At 36.9% G+C, this 25633-nt stretch overlaps 5 protein-coding genes across 7 annotated transcripts; 4 read left to right on the top strand and 1 right to left on the bottom strand.

Annotated features, from left to right (window-relative positions):
* The first annotated feature begins 374 nt into the window (after nucleotides 1-374).
* On the top strand, nucleotides 375-2411 carry LOC107586807 (apolipoprotein D-like). 2 transcript variants are annotated; one of them, XM_016274341.1, is made up of 5 exons: nucleotides 375-445; nucleotides 1378-1508; nucleotides 1715-1836; nucleotides 1926-2011; nucleotides 2135-2411. In XM_016274341.1, exons 2-5 carry the CDS (start codon nucleotides 1392-1394, stop codon nucleotides 2368-2370), a joined length of 561 nt encoding a protein of 186 aa, XP_016129827.1. In that variant the 5' UTR covers nucleotides 375-445; nucleotides 1378-1391; the 3' UTR covers nucleotides 2371-2411. The 2 variants fall into 2 exon arrangements, with proteins under 2 accessions (XP_016129827.1, XP_016129828.1); XM_016274342.1 differs by lacking the exon at nucleotides 375-445 and having other exon boundaries at nucleotides 1359-1508.
* Nucleotides 2412-4852: 2441 nt separating this feature from the next.
* Nucleotides 4853-6206, top strand: otos (otospiralin). Its single transcript, XM_016274340.1, has 4 exons — nucleotides 4853-4926; nucleotides 5105-5171; nucleotides 5576-5599; nucleotides 5884-6206. The coding sequence occupies exons 2-4, from the start codon at nucleotides 5108-5110 to the stop codon at nucleotides 6069-6071; spliced, it is 276 nt and encodes a 91-aa protein (XP_016129826.1). The 5' UTR covers nucleotides 4853-4926; nucleotides 5105-5107; the 3' UTR covers nucleotides 6072-6206.
* A 2782-nt stretch (nucleotides 6207-8988) lies between these two features.
* Nucleotides 8989-11519, top strand: LOC107586805 (myeloma-overexpressed gene 2 protein homolog). Its single transcript, XM_016274338.1, has 3 exons — nucleotides 8989-9214; nucleotides 9605-9677; nucleotides 11352-11519. Exons 1-3 carry the CDS (start codon nucleotides 9152-9154, stop codon nucleotides 11387-11389), a joined length of 174 nt encoding a protein of 57 aa, XP_016129824.1. The 5' UTR covers nucleotides 8989-9151; the 3' UTR covers nucleotides 11390-11519.
* A 2727-nt stretch (nucleotides 11520-14246) lies between these two features.
* LOC107586783 (uncharacterized) lies at nucleotides 14247-17695 on the top strand. The gene is made up of 4 exons (XM_016274304.1): nucleotides 14247-14310; nucleotides 15136-15180; nucleotides 15311-15450; nucleotides 16226-17695. Exons 1-4 carry the CDS (start codon nucleotides 14247-14249, stop codon nucleotides 17693-17695), a joined length of 1719 nt encoding a protein of 572 aa, XP_016129790.1.
* Nucleotides 17696-18585: 890 nt separating this feature from the next.
* Nucleotides 18586-21257, bottom strand: LOC107586804 (adiponectin-like). Of its 2 annotated transcripts, none has more exons than XM_016274336.1 (3): nucleotides 21171-21257; nucleotides 20844-21081; nucleotides 18586-19707 (listed from the first exon to the last, which is right to left on the bottom strand). In XM_016274336.1, exons 2-3 carry the CDS (start codon nucleotides 21067-21069, stop codon nucleotides 19157-19159), a joined length of 777 nt encoding a protein of 258 aa, XP_016129822.1. In that variant the 5' UTR covers nucleotides 21070-21081; nucleotides 21171-21257; the 3' UTR covers nucleotides 18586-19156. The 2 variants fall into 2 exon arrangements, with proteins under 2 accessions (XP_016129822.1, XP_016129823.1); XM_016274337.1 differs by having other exon boundaries at nucleotides 20844-21078.
* Nucleotides 21258-25633: the final 4376 nt, after the last annotated feature.

Raw genomic sequence — 25633 nt, 5'->3', positions numbered from 1 at the left:
ACTGACTACCATGGTTACCTAAATCACTTTAAATGGTTATGCCACTGTCAGTTGTTTACTGGTCTCAAGAATGGCATAATTTAGTGTCTGCCCACAGCCCATGGGATGGGAAAGTTTGATGAATAAAATCTGCTGAAAATAATCTTATTAAATAACTCATTGTAGCCACCTGAGCCATTTGACTAGACCAATTTGTAACTGTTTAATACAAAAGATCTGGGCAAATGGAGGACAATAGACTCACAATCTACTTAGCAGCACACACCTTGTCACTGCAGTACTGCTCCCATGATATCTATTTACATAATCGGCTGCTTTTTGTTACAGCACAATCTTAGTGTGTCATGACGAGCGTCTCCTCCTCTGTTGTCAGCACACAGGTACTGGACCAGAACACACGCAACACATTCAGCTCTGCGCTTAACAACAAGTTAATCTGGAACAGGTATCGATTTACTTTGCATTGTTATTAAGTCTGTTTTGTGCTATTATATTTAATCATACTTCTATAAATTATCATTGTCTGTGTATACTTGTATTGTGTAACTGTAATGTTTGATGTAAAATTTTGGTCCAAAAAATGTACTGCCTTAAAGACTGGGGAAAAAAACGTATACATCTCAGCTTCGATAACTTCTACTACAACAGTAATTATTTTTTTCCAGCAAACTGGATTATATGGCGTTTAATTATTTAACAAATGTATTACAGTAAATAAGTTCATATAGACTATAATTGTTCTTAAATTGTTCATGTAAATGTATCATGTTTTAGCATTAAAAAACCATTTCATTTATCAAAAAAGATCATTTCATCAATAAGTAATATTTAAAACATTTCATAACATCACAGTTTCATAACATATCTAACGTGCGCATGTACGCCAGTGATTTGTGGTGATCATATGTAAACAGGTCCAACAGGTCTGACAGCTTCTGATCAACAAAAAATCCTGACATTCAAAACAAAAACATCTCAAAAACCCACCATTCTACATTACACTTTAAGTGAATGCCGGGTCCATTCACACAGAGAGAGACATAATAACATAGCACGGTTGAATGAAAAAAGTGCTTTAAAAAAAGTTTCCAGACAATTTTGAAAAGAACTTGACATGCTTTAAAAAAAACAATAATAATAATACCCCTAGGAAAAAACTTATATTTAACAGATGTAGCACAGTGGAATGGAAAATAATACTTTTTTACTTTTTAAAGTTTGCTGTTTCCACACAATGAAATGCAAAGCCAGATTCGTACTGTGTGAACAGTCTCTAATTCTAATTAGACAATGCAATTTACAAATATCCATGTAACTTTGTGACAAAATGCATCTTGAGCGCATGACTCGACTTTCTCTCACTGCTGACTGAGACAGCAGCTCTTGACAGGATGAAGGCCGTGATTGTTTTGCTCGTACCTCTACTGCTTCCCTTGGTCTCTGCTCAGACATTTCGTTGGGGCCCCTGCCCAACACCAATGGTCCAGCCAAACTTTGAATTAAACAAGGTAGGACTATGTAAATATATAGAATTTCAAAGATGATCAGCCCCCAAAATTGTCATTATTTACTGGCCCTCATGTCTTTCTAAATCCAAATGCTGTTATTTTGTTTGGTTTGGAATGGCATGAGGGTGAAAAAATAATGACAGGATTTTAAGTATGCCTTTAATAGTGTACAGTGAACTTATATGAGCTTTACTGTTCACTCCAAGTACCTTGGAAAGTGGTATGAAATCGAAAAGCTCCCAGCATCCTTTGAGAAAGGCAAGTGCATTGAGGCAAACTACGCGCTAAGACCTGACAACACTGTCCAAGTTACCAATGTTCAGACATAGTGAGTAATCAAATCTTCTGACTAAAATAGAACTTGTGTTTTGTTGCCATCATTTATCCGTAACTAAACTGTGTGTTTATATAAAACAGCAAAGGAAAAATTAGTAAAGTAGAGGGCACAGCAATCACTCAGGACCCGAGGGAGCCAGCCAAGCTTGGAGTCAGTTTCTCCTACTGTAAGTTCATGAATGTGCTCAACCTCTGTTTGTGTTCAAACAACACATTTCTAGAACATTAAAATCTTTTTTTGTCTTTTTTCTTTTGTTAATTCACTGTCTACTGATTTTTTATATATGCAGTCTCTCCCTACTCCCCATACTGGGTCCTGTCTACTGACTACAACAGCACTGCGCTTGTTTATTCATGCACTGATGTTCTCCGGTTCTTCCATGTGGACTTTGCCTGGATCCTGTCACGCTCACGCATTCTGCCCGCAGAGGCCATCTACCATGCCAAAGAGAACCTCTCACGTAACAACATCGACGTGAGCAAAATGTTTCCCACAGATCAGCAAGGATGCGATAGTGCTCTTTAAACATTGAGGACTGAGATATATATTTTTGGTTTAGAAAAGTGCCTTCACTATCACTATTATGGGTGAAAACGGTTTAAGTTATCATTATAAAATTACTCTTGCATAAAACTGTCTGAACCCAGCCAGCACATAATATAGCCTAATGTGTATAAGTATGTTGTACCTCTTAAAAATAATAAATAAAATTCATTATCCTTTGCGTATGAAGATTTTGCTTATGGAGTTCTGTCATTCCTGAGACATTATTTTATTAAACAGGTGTTTATTTTATAAATATACTGGAGTCCTATCTGTTCTGCACAATTTGAGATATGGATTGGTCCTCAAGTTTGTGTTTTCTATGCCTTTCTGAATGTTTTATGTCAATAAAAATGTGTTCAGATTTCTATTGGAATATTAATTAATTAAAATGGAATTATGTTCTTGAAATGTAAGTAATGGTATTTTTTTTTATTTTCATGGTTGTATGGAATGATGCATAAACCAACTTGATTTGAAATATCATATACAGCCCTGAGGTGGGTTTCAATGATGTAGATCTAGTTTGGGAGGGGACAAAATATTCCTGAACCTGGGGTTCAGTCTGTGCAGAACCTGTGACACACAACGTCTTTTTAGATCTCAGAAACGAACGGATCACTTGTATAATCACTGCTGCAAAGGAGGTAATGTTCATTTCCAAAACAATTAACAATATACATAACTTGTTATGTGACCTAATTATGAAAAGTACGTTATGTAGGATGCATGCATGCAATATAGCAAACAGTTTACTTGCTTTTTCAAGCTTGCTTACATTTACCTTAAATTTTAATTTGTAAAAGTATCTTTTTTTATTTCCAGGAAATGATGAAGTGGAGTATTGTTTTGGGGGTTTTCTTGCTATGTTTTCTTGGTAATAATCTCAGCGGTAAGCAGTGTATATTACTCATATTACTACTATTATCTTTGGGCACTTTGGATATTTACTTAAAAACTATATTTCAAGATTTTCAGAATATGAAAATCACTGTGCTTTATGGTAAATATTTCTGTATCATAGGACGAAGGAGGTTAATGTTTGTCAGATAAACAAACTGGAACATTTTATGAAAGAAAAACAGTGAAATACCACATGTTAATATCATAAACATTAAAGACTTGAGCCGTGTTCATAAGGACAAGTGTGCACATAGTTAGGAATAATATTTGTGGAGGAAACTCACACATTTCTTGAACCCCTTGGGAGATCCTCAGTTCTCATGCATGTATCAGCTCTTTGTGAGGGAGGATTTCCGATTTCATTCACTTTTCCTCTACTCTCTCCTTCCACAGGTGCCAGATTCATTCCTGAAGGGGGTAAACAGACTATTTACCATTTTGTTTACACACCTTTATCCAGTATATATTAATAGTAGTATTTCAAAATCCTAAATGCAAAATTAGATTTTTATTTGAACAAATAATTGAACTCTTGGTGCTGGTTTTATACTTATATGCACTATGTTAACTGTATTGTTATGTTTGCCTGAGGAAACAAAGAGGCATATTTAGACATAACTTCTGCAGTTACACATCAGGAATTCTGGATTGCAGAAAGTCAGCAGGAATACACAAGCTCTATTTTTCTCTCTCAAATGTAGTGCCCTATGAACAGCCCCCTGCTGTGCCCTACTGGTCTTATTCCACCTCAGACTGGGTCCTGTCTACTGACTACAACAGCACTGCGCTTGTTTATTCATGCACTGATGTTCTCCGGTTCTTCCATGTGGACTTTGCCTGGATCCTGTCACGCTCACGCATTCTGCCCGCAGAGGCCATCTACCATGCCAAAGAGAACCTCTCACGTAACAACATCGACGTGAGCAAAATGTTTCCCACAGATCAGCAAGGATGCGATAGTGCTCTTTAAACATTGAGGACTGAGATATATATTTTTGGTTTAGAAAAGTGCCTTCACTATCACTATTATGGGTGAAAACGGTTTAAGTTATCATTATAAAATTACTCTTGCATAAAACTGTCTGAACCCAGCCAGCACATAATATAGCCTAATGTGTATAAGTATGTTGTACCTCTTAAAAATAATAAATAAAATTCATTATCCTTTGCGTATGAAGATTTTGCTTATGGAGTTCTGTCATTCCTGAGACATTATTTTATTAAACAGGTGTTTATTTTATAAATATACTGGAGTCCTATCTGTTCTGCACAATTTGAGATATGGATTGGTCCTCAAGTTTGTGTTTTCTATGCCTTTCTGAATGTTTTATGTCAATAAAAATGTGTTCAGATTTCTATTGGAATATTAATTAATTAAAATGGAATTATGTTCTTGAAATGTAAGTAATGGTATTTTTTTTTATTTTCATGGTTGTATGGAATGATGCATAAACCAACTTGATTTGAAATATCATATACAGCCCTGAGGTGGGTTTCAATGATGTAGATCTAGTTTGGGAGGGGACAAAATATTCCTGAACCTGGGGTTCAGTCTGTGCAGAACCTGTGACACACAACGTCTTTTTAGATCTCAGAAACGAACGGATCACTTGTATAATCACTGCTGCAAAGGAGGTAATGTTCATTTCCAAAACAATTAACAATATACATAACTTGTTATGTGACCTAATTATGAAAAGTACGTTATGTAGGATGCATGCATGCAATATAGCAAACAGTTTACTTGCTTTTTCAAGCTTGCTTACATTTACCTTAAATTTTAATTTGTAAAAGTATCTTTTTTTATTTCCAGGAAATGATGAAGTGGAGTATTGTTTTGGGGGTTTTCTTGCTATGTTTTCTTGGTAATAATCTCAGCGGTAAGCAGTGTATATTACTCATATTACTACTATTATCTTTGGGCACTTTGGATATTTACTTAAAAACTATATTTCAAGATTTTCAGAATATGAAAATCACTGTGCTTTATGGTAAATATTTCTGTATCATAGGACGAAGGAGGTTAATGTTTGTCAGATAAACAAACTGGAACATTTTATGAAAGAAAAACAGTGAAATACCACATGTTAATATCATAAACATTAAAGACTTGAGCCGTGTTCATAAGGACAAGTGTGCACATAGTTAGGAATAATATTTGTGGAGGAAACTCACACATTTCTTGAACCCCTTGGGAGATCCTCAGTTCTCATGCATGTATCAGCTCTTTGTGAGGGAGGATTTCCGATTTCATTCACTTTTCCTCTACTCTCTCCTTCCACAGGTGCCAGATTCATTCCTGAAGGGGGTAAACAGACTATTTACCATTTTGTTGACACACCTTTATCCAGTATATATTAATAGTAGTATTTCAAAATCCTAAATGCAAAATTAGATTTTTATTTGAACAAATAATTGAACTCTTGGTGCTGGTTTTATACTTATATTCACTATGTTAACTGTATTGTTATGTTTGCCTGAGGAAACAAAGAGGCATATTTAGACATAACTTCTGCAGTTACACATCAGGAATTCTGGATTGCAGAAAGTCAGCAGGAATACACAAGCTCTATTTTTCTCTCTCAAATGTAGTGCCCTATGAACAGCCCCCTGCTGTGCCCTACTGGTCTTATTCCACCTCAGATTTCTGGAACTATGTGGAATACTTCCGCAACATTGGGGCATACGACCAGATCAATGAAATGGCCAGAACGTTCTTCGCCCATCAGCATCTAGGAGACACGCTGGGTTATGAAGTGGCAGAGCAACATGAACACTAAGTGGATGTTATTAGTTCATCACTGATAGTTTAGTTTGCGTTATTAGAAACTAATGATAGTTTACTAAATATAACTAAACACCATTTATAGCCCTATAATAAAGAGTGTTGTGACATCCTTAAATGTATTACTACTAATAAAAAAGCATATAGGAATTAGTTAATGTTTCATTGTAGTGTGATTAACAGCTTCAGAGTGCATGATTGTGATGTATTATACGACTATTGCAGTTACATAGGAAATATAAGAAATAAAACAACAAAGTGTTATACTGACGCACAGAAATTATTTAAATGCCATCACTGCAGTAAACCGGAGGACCAGTTCTCCAACCGAGCCAGTGGGACCCGGTTTCCATCCAGTTACATTTCGACGTAACACCACTAGTGGTTGTGAACATAGACATCCTTCAAATCAGGTGGGAAAACCTGTTTTTATACAGTCTATGGGGAAAACAGGTTCATTTAAAAAGATTCGACTCAAAAGAACAATTCATTCACTTATTGGATTTCTGTAAAGGGACATGATGAAACTCATCCAATTAAAAAAAGTATTGGGAAAATGTTGGGAACATGAGTCAGACAAGTTTAGAAGTTTTGGAAGGATAGCAGAAGAAGAAGCCCAGTCATGTGGAATAATAAATGTAGAAATGAGCCTTGCAGTATAGGAATGTCACCCATTTCACCTTGGTTATTCCCTTTACCATTAGTAGACTTTAATGTGCAAGAAATTATTAATGAAAAAAATAGAGTAATAGCAAAATATGTCATGGTTAAACTGTATCTAGAACAGAATTACAACTCCGCAATCTCAATTTTCACTGATGGTTCCAAAGATCACAAGACAGGACGAGCATCAGCAGCTGTATTTGTCCCACTCCCAACTTATCAAATCAAGATTGGTAAAAGAGTATCTGATCAAGTAGGAGTTTACACTACAGAGATGGTAGCAATATTATTAGCTATCAGGTGGATGGAGGATACTCGGCCAATGAATGCGGTGATATGTTCAGATTCATTCTCTGCATTAGCACACGTGGGAGTGGATGGAAATGAGGTTGCGGATCATTTAGCAAAACAGGCACTGAAATGATCACATATAGAAATTATTATACCACTAAGCAAAGAAGAAGTTAAGGCTAAAATTAGAACAGCAATAAAAATGAGATGGCAAGAAGTTTGGAATAAGGAGAAGAGAGAAAGACATCTTTATCATATTCAAAATCAAGTTGGGGTTGAAAGAGTTCATTTTGGTAGTAGAAGAGAAGACTTCGCATTGGCCATACTTCTTTAAATTCTTCTCTATATAAAATGAATAAGCATGAGTCTGGGAACTGTAGTCTGTGTGGATTACCAGAAACAGTACAGCATGCACTATTACATTGCTCTGCTTATGATAATGAAAGAGCATTTCTGTTGGAAGAATAAAAAAAAAATAGGGATAGAAAATATTACACTTAAAACTTTGTTGAATAATGGCTTGAATCGTTATAAAACATATAATGCTTTAATGACATTCTTTTTAAAAAGTAGATCTGTTTATCAGGATTTAGAAGGGTTTCATTATTTATTTATTTTAATTTATTTAGTTCTTCCTGTTCCAGCGATAATCCACACTCCAGCCCAGTAGGTGGCGGGAATGCACCTATCGTTTGTTTGCCAACAGCCAAAAAAACTCCAAAAGAAGAAGAAGAAATGATCCTGACTCATTGAACCTGGATCGAATTAGTGAGATTGCGTGAGTTTAAAAGGTCGTTTATGAAACCCGAGTAGTTAGTCCCGATTGATCTGTTAGCTTATTTCAAGTCAGTTTTTGTGACTTTAATCCCCGCTTTTATGAAACAGCCCCCAGCTGTCGTGCGACTCCCTGTTGCTTGGGTCGTCTTGATTGGTCACAAGTGTGTCTTGTTATTCATTAGTCTGCAGAGCCCTTGTGTTTCATAGTTCTTGGTTTAGGTTTCTCACCGAGCTGTAACTGCTGATTGGTAAGTTTATTGTTCTGGTTCATGTTCGGTTCAGGTTAACTAAGCTTCTACTAAACTTGCTATCAGTGGAGAGTTTGTTACATTAAAACTCCAAAAACTGGCCAACCAATTTTCTTATTTTATTTGTTTGTTTTTTCTCAAGGTTTTTGAGCCTGTTTAAACGGTGATATGTTCAGATTCATTCTCTGCATTATCAAGTCTTATCAGTGGAAGATCTTCAAGACAAGACATTTTGTATGAAATTCTTTTATGTATGTATAGAGTGAATACGATAGGAATTAAGATATGTTTCCTGTGGGTTCCAGCACACGTGGGAGTGGATGGAAATCAGGTTGCGGATCATTTAGCAAAACAGGCACTGAAATGATCACATATAGAAATTATTATACCACTAAGCAAAGAAGAAGTTAAGGCTAAAATTAGAACAGCAATAAAAATGAGATGGCAAGAAGTTTGGAATAAGGAGAAGAGAGAAAGACATCTTTATCATATTCAAAATCAAGTTGGGGTTGAAAGAGTTCATTTTGGTAGTAGAAGAGAAGACTTCGCATTGGCCATACTTCTTTAAATTCTTCTCTATATAAAATGAATAAGCATGAGTCTGGGAACTGTAGTCTGTGTGGATTACCAGAAACAGTACAGCATGCACTATTACATTGCTCTGCTTATGATAATGAAAGAGCATTTCTGTTGGAAGAATAAAAAAAAAATAGGGATAGAAAATATTACACTTAAAACTTTGTTGAATAATGGCTTGAATCGTTATAAAACATATAATGCTTTAATGACATTCTTTTTAAAAAGTAGATCTGTTTATCAGGATTTAGAAGGGTTTCATTATTTATTTATTTTAATTTATTTAGTTCTTCCTGTTCCAGCGATAATCCACACTCCAGCCCAGTAGGTGGCGGGAATGCACCTATCGTTTGTTTGCCAACCGCCATAAAACTCCAAAAGGAGGCGAAGAAGAAGAACAAACGAAACAGCACCGGAAACAGAGAGAAGCGTTTGTTTTGGTGAATGTGACAGTGAGCTGAAAAAATACATAATTGTAATATTTGTTTACCGTTGACTTTTAAGTACTCGCGCTGAAGTTATGAAGCCGGCAGTTGATGAAATGTTTCCCGAGGGAGCTGGTCCGTATGTGGACCTAGATGAGGTCGGTGTTTACACATGTTTCTGTACGATGGTCTGATTAGCCATTTGAAAACGTCTATATTTAAGTTTACATACACTTAAAAATATCATATATATGCAGACGAACAGATTTATGTATAATTTCAAGTAAATTTGTATTAACAGCGTAACTTAACTTTCCACTGTAACGGTAGCTATTAATCTTCCTTCTATACAGTAAGTTAACAAAAGCGCATTTTCCTCAAATGCACATATGATCCCAATAGTGTTTATTCAGTAAATGTTAAGTACATATTTATGGCGTAATATTTGTTCTAAAACAGTATGCCTTTGTGAAAGAGTAAATGTCTGACAGGGCTGTTGAGCTATTATAATGGTGCTGTAGTGATGCTGTAGTGCTGTGTGTTGAAAGGCAGGGGGCAGCACTGGACTGCTGATGGATCTGGCCGCCAATGAGAAGGCCGTACATTCAGACTTTTTCAACGGTGAGACTCACAAAGTTATTTGATGCTGTACAGTACATCGATCAGTTTCTTGACCTTTCCAATGGTTTGTCATTACTGGATTTTCTTATTAAATTTGTTTTAATGAAAATTCTTAGGAAATATTAAAATTTGTATATACAGATAAAATACTTCAAAGAGCAAAACATGCAAATTTTAAGATTTAAGATTTTTAATGTTTTTTTAAAATAAGTCTATAATGCTCATTATTATTATTATTATTTTAATGTATTTTAAAATTCAATTTATTTCTATGATGGCGAAGCTGAATTTTCTTTTTGCTGATTTGCTGCTCAAGAAACATAATTAACAAAATGATTATACAATTAACAAAAGCAAAAAAGACCTCTAACACTAGCTTGCTCTATTCTTTTTCTATTCAATCTGTTTTCTTTTTATTTATTATATTATTTAAAAAAAAACCTTGCTACGTGTTCTGAGTTAAGCTAACTGAGACTTGTTATAGCACTTGCTTATCATTGCTCTTTTGTTGATTTTGATTGCTTCCATTGAACTCATTTGTAAGTCGCTTTGGGTAAAAGCGTCTGCTAAATGAAAAATAAAATAAAATATATTATTATTATCAATGTTGAAAACAGTAGAATCATCCAGTTCAGCAGTTAAAATCTGCTTCATATTTTTGTGGAAACTCACATACATTTTTAAGATTCTTTGATGACTAGAAAGCTCAAAGAAAAATAAAATGAAAATATTCTGTACATTATAAATGTCTTTATTGTCAGTTTTGACCAATTGAATGCATTCTTGCTTAAAAGTATTGATTTCCACAAAAATATGAAGCAGCACATCTGTTTTCAACAAGAAGAAACATTTTGAGCAGCAAATCAGCAGATTAGAATGATTTCCAGAGGATCATGTGACACTGAAGACTGAAGTAATGATGCTGAAACAATTCTGCTTTGCATCATTGGATTAAATTACATTTTAAAAATGTATTCAAATAAAAACAGTTATTATTTTACAGTGTTTTTGATCGAATAAATGCAGCCTTGGTGAGCAGAAGAGACTTAAAAACATTAAAAATATTAATTATTCCAAACCTTTGACTGTCAGTGTGTGTGTATATATATTTCTATGCAAAATTATTAAAAAAAATTTTTTTTCAAGTTGCTGTTTTTATTTGTTTGCTTGGCAACAGAATACTGCAAAGTGCTTTAGCATGCAGACTCTTTACAATTTTCTTTACACTTTTCCGCAATAGTAAAGGTAGTTTGAGCTTGGCACAGGATGACCTAAAAACGGGCAGTAAAGAGTAAAGGAGGTATGAAGCTGAGTCCATGTAAAGCACTTTTATTGGGCTTCATTGGCTCCAGCGCAGCAGGTCTTCCCTCTTTAGAGGCTCTGTATCCATCTACAGCGCTTGAAGTAGCTGAACACGTGTCATTCAGGGGCGTTTTTATCAGGGGCCCTTTAGGAAATGGAAAAGAACCCAGAGACCCCGATAAGAGCTCATACCCTCATTTTACTGAGAACAGCATGTTTTAGATGAGGTATTTGTTCAAATTGTTATTTAAAAAAGCTCTTCTACATATTCTGGTTTATTTGCTATATCAAAAGTACTGTATGTATAGGTACAAAAAAAACTTTTTTGTTTTGTGCTATTGATTTTTTTTTTATTCTTTTTTTTATCCACAGATTTTGAAGACCTGTTTGATGACGATGATATTCAGTGATGAAGAGTACAGATAGGATTTCTCCACTGTATAAAATGTTGTACACTTTAAGTGTTTTTCTTTCTTCACTTTAAGAGTGATGTTGTATTGTTAACTCTCAGTTGAATAATAAACTTTTGTGCAATACAAAGTCTTCCTTTTTCCAGATGTTTCCACATTTTAAAATCCCGAGACATTCCGAGTCAAAAGTTGGAATTATTATAAACGTTTTTCCCTAGGCTGAAATCTGCTTCTAGCCCTGATTGTAGGTTTTTGCACATTCCTGAACACCTGTAAGGGTGCATAATTACATGTGCAATCCACTTTTAACATAAAGCACAGATGTTTTACACTCTGACATTGACATCATATTTTTTCTCCAAGATATATCTGAATGATAACAGACATCATAATCTGTTATCATTCACGTCAGATAATTAAAAAAGGCATACATTAATTCCTCATCTGTATTGCTGCATCACAAACAGGGTTTTAATTGAGAATGATCACTTGTAATGCCATTCTGCGCAGTTAGTTGTTGGATGATGGATTGTGCTGGTGCTTGGCAGATGTGCGTATTAAATAATTCCCCATAAGGTTTTTGCCCTGTTTGCTGCAGTAGCGGGTTCAGTGCATTTACTCTGACACAATATCCACTAGATTTGTTTAGTCTCCGTTATTCTGTTAGTTGAAGATAACGAGCACCGTCACTTGAATTTACAGGGTCCGGACAAAACTTTTATGGGCACGTCCTCCCCCGATGTAAAGACACGTGTAGTACATTTCCAGCTGTTGATGGCAACCCTGAAGTTGTGTTATTATATGGACTTAAAGGTAACCTGCAAGCATACTCAACTTAAAGAAATAGTTCTCCCCCCAAAAAATTTAATTTGCTGAACGTACTCACTCTCAGGCCATCAAGATTTAAATGAGTTTGTTCCTCATTTTGGAACAGATTTAGAGTATTTTGGTGTTTCATCATTTGCTCACCAATGAATCCTCTGAAGTGAATGGGTGCCGTCAGAATGAGAGTTCAAACTGCTGAAACATTGCAATCCAAAACCAGTCGACATGACTCCAGTCCGTCAATTGATGTATTGTGAAACGATAAGCTGCACATTTACAAGAAACAAACTCATTAAAACACTTCAATTTGAAAGTCTATTATCCATAATAACACTCCCGCCTGTGAAAAAGTCCATTCTCTATTGCCCCCTCACATCAAAATCCACTGACATATTTGTTTAGGGCTGTTTTGGTCTGTAAACAGTGCTTGATCTGTGTATATTTCTCTCCTGATTCAGACAAAATTATTTTTCACTGGAGAAAGCAATATTATGGATAGAGGATTTTAGCTGGAAGCAATGGTTTGAAGTGAAAACGTCTTGATAGATTTGTTTATTACAACCATGCAGCTTGTGCATTACTGACATTACTTGTGGATTATTGTGATGCTTTTATCAGCTGTTTGAACTCTCATTCTGGCGGCACCCATTCACTGCAGAGGATTCACTGGTGAGCAAGTGACGCAATGCTAAATCATGTGAAATCTTTAAATCTGTAGAAGAAACAAATTCATCTACATTTTGGATGGCCTGTGCATTTTGGGTGAACAATTCCTTTAAAAACAAATCCGGTTTTGCTCAAAAAGCAAAAAACACTTATTTAATAACTGAAAGCTACAATACTAAACTAAACTTATTAAATACACATGAGATGTATATTTTATTGCATTCACTATTTTGAAGGCAACTAGTTTAGATATAGAAATCCACAAAATAGCCTACACTGGATCATTACAGGTGATATTATTTTACTTATTTGCTCTAAAACAACTGCAAAAATGGGAATTTTCATATCCTGATTTTTGTCCTTCAGCATTTTTTCTTCACCTACACAAAACAGTTGATGTTCTTTTCTCTCCTCCTGTTTCTGTGTCTATAAATGCAACATCTGATTGGTTGACTCGCTGGGCCAAAGAAGGCCAATCATAGGGCTGGAAGCAGCATGTACTTGGCCCTATGGGATGCACCTTTTTGTTTTTAATTATCAAGGTTGGGTTTAAATTGTGGCCAGGTTCTCAACAGTGGCACAGTCGTTGTACTGGGGTGTGTTGAGACTGTAGTACACGAGGGGCTTGCCTCACCTTCCTCTTCCAGTCGGTCAGCTGTAGAGCTGAACTTCAAGGCCTCTCCTCAGCGGGTTCACATCATCACATCCTAACACAGGTAAGACACAGCTCAAACCCTTTTGTATGCCTTTTCATTTGTATGATTATAAAGCAAATGCACATTTCAAAAACCCTTATAGTTACTTTTACCAATATGCAAATGGCCCCCAAATGTTAACAGTTCTTAAACATTTGAACTTTTTTTGCAGTTAAATTATGGTAAGATAATTTTTTAATTGTTCAATATTTAAGAAAATATTTCAAACTTTTTGTTTGAAAAAGTTGAAAGCTGCACAAGCAAAATACTGACATTGACAAGATTATTGTAAGACAGCATAAAGAGCATACAATTATTTGTTGAACGTGTAAATTACATGTTTCTTTGTATACAGGCATTTGTAGAATATAAAACCCAATAATTTGCAGGTAATCAAACATAGAGTGAAGTTTCTTCTACTATTTGCAGTTCTTTCTTATTTGATCAATTCTTCCTCTTAAAATTATATTAGTTCAAATATTGCTAAATTTAGATAATCAAATATAGCAGAGCAATAGAACATTCTCTCTTATAACAATTCTCATTTGCTACTATTATTATCATCTTGAGAGGTTCATCATGTTAAAGTATGAATATGAAAATACATGCTACATTTAAATGCTAGGCCTATAAATAATTTTGTTTATCCAAGGGAGTCAGGAAGGTTAAGAATGGCTCGTTTGAGAGGATCTTCCATCTCCCATGTGTTGCTGCTCGCAACATTATTATTACCAGGTGAGACTTTTAAATTATTATTATTTTAATGTTAAAAATTGTTCTTTGGTTTTCCTCACAGTTGCAGCTGTTTTTTTATTTTTTTATTTTTTTTTAGAAAATGTAAGTAGGAATCTTTATTTTTAGTAGTTCTATGATAAAACGCCAGATCATTTAGAAGCTGCTTGACTCGATGACTTTGTATTTTCTGAGCGAAATTTCCCCAAAAGCCCTGTATCAAACAAGGGGGTATCAAGTTTCTGAGTGCCAAGTCTTCATTTTTTGCTCTGCAACTGGTAAAATGATTAACGGTTGTCAGCAAAACTCAAATGCACCAGGTTTCCAGATGTGGCAGCAGTTTACAAGCTCATAAAAAATAAACTTGCTGACAAGATCACAAGATCTTCCGTTCAGTCACCTCACAGTAAAGACATCCATGATCCACTCGTCCCCATTCCAGCAGAGATAAACGTCACCTTTAGAGAGAAAGTGTCAGTTCATACGTTTTTTTTGACGCTAGGATAATTAAGTTCACCTGTAGGTTCAGAGGCTCCTTTCCTTTGTAGATTTTATAGCTTTTGCTTGTAGACGAGCTTGGTTACTGCGGCCCCCTGCTGCCAGGCATCAAAGTGCTGATGTGTGCTGTTTGAAGATTAATTTCCTACAATACCCTATATATTACCACCTTCCCTTCCCCCCAAAACTTGTAAAACCGCATTCTGCTGCCCTCAACTCATTGGGCCTTTACTGTCTGTAAGCATTTTCGACTCTGTCTTTGAAAAATGCAACATCTGGTTGAGACTTGGACCCCCTAATTTTTTCCCCTCTACTCTTCTTCTCAAACAGAGTTTCTGTTGGCTGGCCCTGTGACCCAGCATTTAAAAGGAGATGGTAAGTATGGCTTGTTCTCCTGTTCTGTCAGCTTCTTTATGGAGTCCCAATTTATTTATCTGTTGTATATCTACCATAAAATCTGAATGTTAGATATGCACAGTGATGTAACACATAATGTTTCTGCCAGATGGAAGTGATGAAAAGGCAGGCTTTGAAGCAGTTCCAAAGAAACTAATCCGCAACAGGAGAAACATCAGTTGGTACAAGCAGCACTCTGACTTCTGGAGCTGGTACAAATACTTCACTGACAATGGGAACCAAGAGGGAGTGAGTACAGCATATTATAAACTAAACAGGACAACACAGCACACGTGCAGGTCTTATAAGAATTGTTCATAGTTGTTGCAAAGGTTAATCTTAAAGGGATAGTTCACCCAAAAATGGACAATTCTGTCATTAAGTATTCACCCTCATGTCGTCCAAACCCATAAGACCTTCGTTCATCTTTGGAACACCATTCAAGATATTTTTGTTGAAATCCGAGAGCTTTCTGACCCTGCATAGACAGCAACGCAACTACCAGTAGTAAGGACATTGTTAAAATAGTCCATGTGACATCAGTGGTTCAACCGCATGCGTCGTGGTACTCTCGTGGACATGCGTCGAAGACTGACATGGAAGAGAAGAAATTGTTGAATAAAGTTTTTTTTGTTTGTCTTTGCACACAAAAAGTATTCTCTTAGCTTAAAAAAATTAAGGTTGAACCATTGATGTCACATAGACTATTTTAACGATGTCCTTACTACATCTCTGGGCCTTGAATGTGGTAGTTGCGTTGCTGTCTATGCAGGGTCAGTAATTTGTGTTCCAAAGATGAACAAAGGTCTTACGGGTTTGGAACGACATGAGGGTGAGTAATTAATGACAGAATTTTCCTTTTTGGGTGAACTATCACTTTAAGGATGCACAATATACCAGTACCACATTGGCTCAGAATTTCAATACCAGTTACCATCTTGAGGATGATTGATGTTATTTATGTGTTTTGTGTTGGTTATATAATCCACATACTTAATCAAAATCATTCATTGTCATCTTACAGGTTGCAGAGCTGGATCGTGTCTATCTTGCATACTTGCAGAACAAGAATCGGGCTGAGGCACGTCATTCCTACAAGCTGTACCTGCAGCACCTTAGCGACATCTACAAATCTTGTGCCGAGTCTGATGACCCAAATTGTGTGGCCTCATACACCAACAGACCCAAACCCAAAGCTGAGGCACCAGTGCCTGCCCCAGTCAAGTCTTGTGACCCTTACAGAGACCCATACTGCTTGTACTCGAAGGGATACTCATATTACCCATACATGGCTCCAGCCCCAGCCGCTGTCAAAGCCCCTGCACCTGCTCCAGTCAAAGCCCCAGCCTACATCCACACGCCTGTGGTGAAGGATCCACGTTCTGGTTACTACTACTACTCTCCGTTGGTGCAACCCTTCCTGCCAGCCGAGCAGAGGGCCGAGCTGTTGCGCATCTGTGACGCCGAGGATGCCGAGTGTCTTCAGTACCACCTCCGTGCTGCTTACGGATACAAGCCCGCTGCTGCCCTAGCCCCATCCTACGCCCATCTCGGCTGTGACCCTAAGGCCGATCCTCACTGCGTCCCCCATCTGGTCCAGAAGGCGCCATCTGGTCTGTACCAGCGTTATCCCCACTGTGACCCTCGAGTTGACCCATACTGTGCTTATGCTGCTGCTCTGGCATCCTCACAAAACCTTGAAGCCCCTTCTTCTGGCTTGGAGAGACCCTGCAACCCTCTCTACGATGATAACTGCAACCCTCTGACAGCCACAAGGTTTGGCAGCCTGGCTCCTGAAGATCTGAAGGACGAGCCCGCCTCTGAAGCTGGTGCCATGCGGGCACCTCCGAGCCCTCGTCGCGACCCTTATGCCATGCACCGAGATGCATCTGCTGGGGCTGACTTGCGAAGACACCTGCCTACACATCTCCAACCTCCAAGGCACCAACAAGAGGAACCTCAACATCCTTTGGGACCCAGAGGGAAGACCAAGGAGGGATATGACTGTTTCATTGGGTATGATGAAGAGTGCTTCCCACTGGGTTTCCAAAACGAGCACCGTCCTGCTGTGCACAGACAGCCGTCCAACCCAACTGAAGCCTACGAGCCCCACCTGAATGTCGATGGAACCAGGAATGGAGTGATCGAACCTGATCCTGACTGCGACCCAGAGTACGACAGAAACTGCCGCTTGCGCCGCTACAAACCTGAGGTGGCCGAACCCGCCAGTCCATCACCTCAAGAGGAGTCAGCCCAGGAGGTATCCCACCGTGAGGAGGTCCCTCAGCATAGAGAAGAGTCCTACCCTGAGGCCCCAGGCTATGACCAGCAGCAATATGAGCCCTACATGAGCGGACAAGAGGATCCATATGCCAGATACGGCCCCCAGGAACCAGGAGCGACCAGCTTTCAGGATGTCCTGAGAGGATACGGTGGTCGGTATCCTGGTCAGGATGACCACCGTGCCTACAACGGAGACTACAGAAATAAATAAATACCTGTAACAATGTATGCCAAGAATAGTAGATCAGGACAGAACATGTTTTTGTAGATAAACATTGCAATGCACACTTGTAGAAAAGGTGCACATGCATTTTCACAGGATTTCACTTGGTTCACTTAATATTTTTGAGAGCTGCTGAAATTTCTGGAGCTCTGGAGTTCGACAGCACTTCTATAGGAAAACAAATATTTGATTCTTATGATTTCTTGCTGATTCTTTAAGCCCATGTAATCAGATTGTGTGTTGCAGCATCTCTAGGAGAGATATTCTACTAGAGGAGCACTTGAAATAGCTCTTCTTATCTTTGTGGAGGGAAAATTACACAAAACATAGTATGTAAAAGGTGAATAGTGTACTTAAATATACTGCAACCTCTCCCATTTTGGCTTTTTCTTTGTAAATTCACCCACCCATTAACACTTCAAGTTAATATTTAATGAATTTCTGGGATCCTTGCTTATTTGTATTCTTTTTTAAATTGCCAAATTGATGCTTTGTGATTTGTTTGCATATTTGTAAGATGTTTTTCTTTGAATGTTTCAAATAAAAGCTTTAAAGATCTTGAGTTCTTTTTATTTGCAAATGCACTATTACTACTGACAAACTAGCTAATTTAACAAACAGTTTTTCTATTAATTACAATCAAATAACATTATTTAAAAAAACTGCTGGTAGAAACTGTTGTTGCTCATTTTATTGGAGACAAGTGAATTATTATGCCATCCTACTGTATTGTCATTCACAGAGCAATGCAATACTAAAAACTGATTAATTATCTCACTGTTCAACTTACTAACACAAACAGTCAGTGATAATACAATAATCTGCACCAAATTAGCATAAAAATCCATATTTATGTGGCATCATTTGCTGGATTTCTTAGTTAACTGTCTTGGGAGTTTAGAGAAATGTTATAACTCCACAATTAAGATGTTTCTTCAAAATCTAGAGCACAGTCCAAGCTGTGACACAGATACCTTCAGTAGCCTGAGAATACTTTTAATAAACATTAATAAATATAAATACTCAACAGCTGTCAAGCTATTTTGGTTCATTAAAAACTATGGCATACAAATGTCAATTAAAGAGCTGCTGCAAGATTGCAAGTCGCAAATCTAAATAAAATATAATTATAAGGTCATAGCTCAGCACATATAGTGGTATCTGACCTTAATCATTGATTAAAATATCAGCGAGGATGAAGTATGCTAAACTGCACACCAACTGCTGTACTGAAAGGAAGCCAGTTGGCTAGATGTGACATGTTTAGCGGGTGGGCAGCCAGACTCCCTATGAACATATCTGGCCTATAAATCTAAAAATGACAGGGCTTATGACAGTATCAAACACAGACACACACAGCAAATAATCTCTTCATGCTGCATTAAACTGACTGATTGTTCCGTGCGATTAAGTGAACATGTGGATACAAATACATCCACATAGACAGTGTCAGCGTCTGCGGTTGTCAGTTAGGTTGCTTAAGATTTTAGGAGTCAAAAGGAAGCCAGTGAAGGTGGAGTCGTTGTTGATATCTGCATAAATCCCTGCATCAAATATGTCATCATACAACTGTAGCCAAACCTCATCTCCAGCAGACAGATTTAAAATCACCCCTCCAGAGGCCTGATCCAGATTTCCGCTGTGGAACTGATCAAGTGTAAAGGCCACAGTCTGGCCGTTTTTAAACATAGCTACCTTGGTTTCCTTCCCATTGATGGTAAGATGATATGTAAAGTAATAGATCCCAGGGATGGCACAGCGAAATTTTCCAGAGATGTCGTCGTAGTGGTGCTGCTCATTGTAGAATGTTTTAGTGAAGCGGATGGGAGCTCCACTGGCCGGGCTGGTTATACCTGTGAGTCCCATGCTAAAAGCAGAGTGGTAGGGGAAGGAACCCTCTCCACTTTGTCCTTTCAGACCGGGGTTTCCGGGAAATCCTCTTTTTCCTGCAGGTCCCTCGTCCCATGGTTCACCTGGCTCTCCATTCGGTCCTTTGGGGCCTTGACAAAGATAATTGAACAGTTTCTTTTTTTGCAGACAAAACTTTTATATTGTTAACTGAGAAGAATCCATAAAGGTATATTCACTAAAGTAAGCCAATCAAAAAACAAAACTTTTTTTGAAGATTTTTTTCTCCAGTTAAGGCTAAGGGTGAGATCTTTTTTTTTTTTTAGTTGTCGGAAATACCAGTGATGCTTTTCTTAAATTTTTCTGACTTTTTCTCATTTAGGGTCATGAACATGCCTGCAAAAGTGCAGACACTCCAATGTGTTATGGAATGTATGGACACAATTTCTATAATTACGGTATTTGCAGGTCAAATATGATTATAGGCAGCTGCACAAACCCGAAACAGAAATATTTTATGACGGATTTTATGTCAGTTTTTCAACTACCCTCTGAGGGTATTTACACTTATGTATTTGACAGCCACTTTTACGTGTTTATTGTTTTTACCTGATTTTTTAAATGTATCATACTGTGATTTTTGATGAACTGTACTTAATCCAATTAGTGTTAATTTAGATATTAACATTAAAGTGTGGTTTATGTGTGCAAATACTTTTTGTGGGCACTTAAAGGGATAGTTCAGCCAAAAAATGGAAATTCTGGCATTAATTACGCACCCTCATGTTGTTCCAAACCCGTAAGACCTTCGTTCATCTTCGGAACACAAATTAAGATATTTTTGATGAAATCCGAGAGCTTTCTGACCCTGCATAGACAGCTGACACGCTCAAGGCCCAGAAAGGTAGTAAGGACATTGTTAAAATAGTCCATGTGACATCAGTGGTTCAACTGTAATTTTACGAAGCTACGAGAATACTTTTTGTGCACAAAGAAAACAAAAATAACAATCTTATTAAGTTTCATAACATTATGGTTAAACCACTGATGTCACATGGACTATTTTAACGATGTCCTTACTACCTTTCTGAGCCTTGAACGTATCAGTTGTGTTGCTGTCTGTGCAGGGTCAGAAAGCTCGGATTTCATTTAAAATTTCTTAATTTGTGCTTCGACGATGAACAAATGTCTTACGGGTTTGGATATGAGGGTGAGTAATTAATGACAGAATTTTAATTTTTGGCTTAACTATCCCTTTAATACTATTAACAGTCTGTAAATAAATCACCTGGATCTCCATTATCTCCCTTTTCCCCCTCATGCCCATCATGTCCGTCCCGCCCGGTGATGCCATTGAACCCTGGAGTGCCAGGAACACCCCTCATCCAGCGGGCACAAGGTTCCCTCCCGTCTTGCTCAGCCAGCTCTGTGTCCTCCTCCTGAGAGACACTCAGTCTGGCTGCCATTAGCACACAAAGCACAGCTATCCATGCAGGCTTCATTGAAAGAGCCATGTGATCAATCTGCTGTGAAAAATGAAAAAAAAAAAAACTTTTAGAAAAGTAAAGACATCAGGATTAGAATTTTAGGATTAAACAAGCATGTTTTGTCCTACCTGGTCATCAACAGTGTGTCAGTACAGTATTTTGTGTGGAGTGATAGCCTGAGTGGTTGTCCTTTTGAGATCTTGTGTGCTAGTTTTTTTCTGTGCTTGTCACTCCTAAAAATATCTGACTGGACATGCAAAGCAGCTGTTCATATTAAACAACCGGTCACACTATCACACTGAGATGAGACAGTGTGAGCGTTTTGTATATGTATTGTTGTTGATTCATTCCTGCTGCCTGCTAGTCAGTTTAATGCACACTTGGTGTGAATAGCTATTATCTGATTACTTTAGAAGCTTTCTGAATATTGTTAGGGGTATCTGCTTATTTAAGGAAGGTAGAGGAGCAAATTACTGCCTAGTATGCTACTAAGACCCATTTTGTCTGTGATCTATTCATACAAATTACCAACACAAAGAGCTGCTAGCATGAGAACAGGAGGAACTTCTATATTATAATCATTGGGGGCCACCTTGTGGCTGATATAATCTGTGCCTCAAGTGCTCAAAGGCCTACTGAGAGGTTAAGACAGTAATGAATAAAATACAATTATGAAAGCATGCTTTATTTAATTTTTTTTATTTGTTTGACATTCTATTAATCAAAGAATACTTTTATTAAGAAAGCATGCTTTATTTTATTTGTTTGTTTGTTTGACATTCTCTTGAATCAAGAGATTTCCCTTGAAATCCTGAAACAAAATGCATCATGGTTTGTATTTGAAATTTTTTAACAGCTTTAATTTTTTAACATTCATAATAAGAATGATTCTTGAGCAGAATATCGGCATATTAGAATGATTTCTGAAGGATCATGTGACACTGAAGATTAATGATGCTAAAAAGTCAGAACTCTTTCGAAAACATTTGGTAGCACAAAGTAACACGGGGTTAGTTGTTACACACGTGGTTTGAATATTTCCACACATGTTAGCATAACAAAATTTATGGTATTTACTAGTTGTCATATCAACCATGAGGAACAGGTGAATAAAGACTGACAGTCAATGTTTAATGTTCGGAAGTTATTATTTCAAGAAATGTAAAGCATTTTTGCTCATTTCTGTGGGCCATCCCAAGCATGGTTGCAGTGTGTTCATTGTCAAACTCCAAAATCAGATTGTTTTTAATTCTTAAAAAACACCATTATTTTATTTGAAAAAGTTAAAAATGTTATTTTATTGACAAAATATTTCAGTTTGTCTTGTATATTTTTCATTAGATCAGATAATATTTGAAGCTGTCATATGGTCATGTTACAGAGTGCCCCTGAGATGTTACAATGTACCCCACCCTATGGGGCATGTTGTCACATTTCACTTCCATTTTTTGAGGGTAAATAAAGAAAAATGTATACACTGTAATTATGAAACAAAGTGATGTATTTGTACTAGACAAGTGTAAAATTACTGTGCAAAAAATTATACTCTGAACCCCATGTGGATTTACACAAACTGAGAAAGTCAAAAAGTGTTACATTGTGCCCCGTTCTCCCCTATATTCCCACATTATTCATGAAACAGTTATCTATAACAATAACAGATTATTTATTTTAACTATATTTAAATGTAATTCTGCTGTTTGAAGCACTGTCAAGGCTACCTCGTGTTTTGATAAGGTTAACACAATAGAGCTCAAAGGACATGGCAATTTTATCATAATAATGGATAATGTCATTATATACCTATTACTGGCACAATTCTCCAGGTCTTTATAAGGACTCTCAGAGTTAATTAGACGCTCCATTAAAACATGAAACCATTAGATATGAAGGGAGTTCTCCATTCTCTGCTCTTCCCATCTCTGTTCTGCTGTAAAAGGTCAGTGTTCATCTCACACAGCTCCCTGTGCACTACCTGACACTTCTCTGGACTAATTGTATTACTCGTACTGATAATAAAATGCCAACATATTTTGTTTAAACATTGTTTCGTGGAAATGCCATGACTATGAATAATCATCCTCGTATTTCACCTTTGAATCAACAACATCGATCTACTACTGTGTTTGTTTAAGCAGTTATCAGTAGAATGAACACATTAGGTGTTGTAAGAGCACGAAAAACTCCTATTAATTTAAATTGTCTCAATAATTGCTTATAATGTGTTGGTCATACATATACAGGGGGTTTATTAACCCTATAAAGGTCCCTAAATCATGAATATGATTGCTGAAACCTGTTGTACACAATCTACTACGTTTTCTGTCAGCTCATTGATAGTTAATATTTTTTTAAGCACGTAAAAGGCTTTTTAGTGTAATTTTGCTGTAAAATCTTTGCTAGTAAGTAAATATAAGAATACATTTTATATTGCAAGAGGAACACTTGCTGGACTGAAGCAACTTAACTTGATTATCCATACATCAATTAGAAAAATCAATTAAATATGATTCATTTTTTAAAGGAACATTTATTTGTACATTTCTTAATCATCACTGTATTGCATTATATGGCCACATTTTTTTTGTAAAACTTAATTTCAAACACATCAACCTTTAAACCATAATGACTATAAAAGCTATTTAAATACTAGCAATGTAGATTTAGAGTAGCATTTTAGAGCCATTTATGCTACAGAAGTTTTATTTGATCAAACTTGGAGAGAAAGCTGGAGCACTAAATGTAAGTTACACAGCAAGTAATTAACCTCAATTTTTACTAGAAAGCACTATATTAAATGAGATTCATTCTATTGAACCAGTCAGCTTCAGCAAGCACAAGTAACAAGCATCTGCAGGTAACGCCATCATTGAGATCATTCAGGGCACACTTACACTAATCAGTGTCAAAACGTAAACAAGTGTGGATTGGTTACCAGGGATACAAATGAACAATCTGAGTTTCAACCCTAAGGTTCAGAAGGTATGAGGAGGAAAAGCCCTGTGAACAGCTTGAATGGTATAAGGCAAACCAAATAGGCTTATCTTAGCACTGCAGAGGTTTCCAATATGCACAGTTAGAGTCATTTCGTGACTGCTTGTTTGCAGCTCTAATAGGATCCCTCTGGAATTGGATTATACAGGTAATAGGGGAATAATACGGTGAGGGGTTTGTTACGATTATGACAGCTTCGTTCGGGAAGGAAAAATATATAGTTACAGTTGAAAATACGTTTTCATGACGTCCCGTGTTCAAAAATAAACGGTTTGAAAGTGTTACTTTGAATGGATATCGTTGGAGTTGAAAGTTGTCAGGCTGAAGTTTGAGGAAAAGTTCCCAAAGCCTGTCAAAGTCTAACTTTCTCTCATTGAAGACGGCTCAGCTAAGCTGTTAGCTCAAACAGAGTGCTCTACTGGATAAACACTAGCCGAATGACCCCTCAATCACAAATGGGGATGAAATAATGAAAATGAGGGAAATTTCATTGTGTGCCAGTGAAATTAACGTTTGATCAAATAACCTGTTCAGTAAGTTCACCTTCCATACGGCTAATAATTAGCTTCATGAAAGTCTCTGCAAACAATCACCTCTGAACTTTATACATCTGAGAGGCTTAGCCACATGATAAGATGACCACATTTCTGAAATTAAAACCAGGCATATTACTACTTCTTTGCTTAATACATAATTGAAATTTGGAATTAAATAAATCTATGAGTTTGGTTATAACTATGAGGCCTTTATTTACATCCCTGTATATAATCTGTTCTGTCTTGACTTTGTGCTGGCAGCTTGACAGACAGCTAATAGCCTTTAATAAAAAATTTTAATGAATAAAAAATACAATTAAATATAAAATAACCAAATCATTAATATATGGCATAATATATGCCATGATGTATTTTTTATTTATTTAAATAATAATAAGCATGTGCAATATCTAGCACATTGAGTATTATTTCTCTTTTGACACAGTAAAAATGGGGACATTTTCAGAGAAAGGACATCTCCACTTGAGGACAAGCCACAACAAATGGGAACTGTCTCCAGAAAACAAAGATGTCTGGTCATCCTAACATATGACTACGAGGATGGCAACTGTGCTGGCTTTTAATGAAGATTTATGGCAGCGTGGCAGATCATTTCTCAAAGTCCAGATATTACGTTTTTATGAAAATCGTTCGGCAGAATCATAATTCAAACCCCGGAGAGCAGAAGAAAATGAATACACTATAATTCTCTGAGCTGTTCCTCAGTATTTAGGGGATGTTTATAACAGTTCGTTAGGTGAGAGGCGTCTTGAGTGCAGGACTTACAAACACAGCAGATGAACATGCTGTGATAGATGCGGATGCTGCTTTAAAAGCACCGCTGGGTCATTGGATTCACCGCCAGGATTTTATTGCTGGGATATGAGAGGCCATGGGCAGATCTTCCTTTGGCCTTAAAGCACATGAATCATCAGAAAGGAGAGTAACTGGGGATGGTCTGATTGACAAGCTGGAAAATTATTCTATTTTTTTTATGATGCCCCACGAACATTTTACAAATACACTTTTACTTTCCTGTCAAACGGCAACCACAACGCCTA

The sequence above is a fragment of the Sinocyclocheilus grahami genome, unplaced genomic scaffold, assembly GCF_001515645.1.
Source record: "Sinocyclocheilus grahami isolate Dianchi unplaced genomic scaffold, SAMN03320097.WGS_v1.1 scaffold85.1, whole genome shotgun sequence".
Taxonomy (NCBI): domain Eukaryota; kingdom Metazoa; phylum Chordata; class Actinopteri; order Cypriniformes; family Cyprinidae; genus Sinocyclocheilus; species Sinocyclocheilus grahami.
Note: the sequence above shows the minus strand (reverse complement) of the source record. Positions and strands in the feature narration are given on the sequence as shown.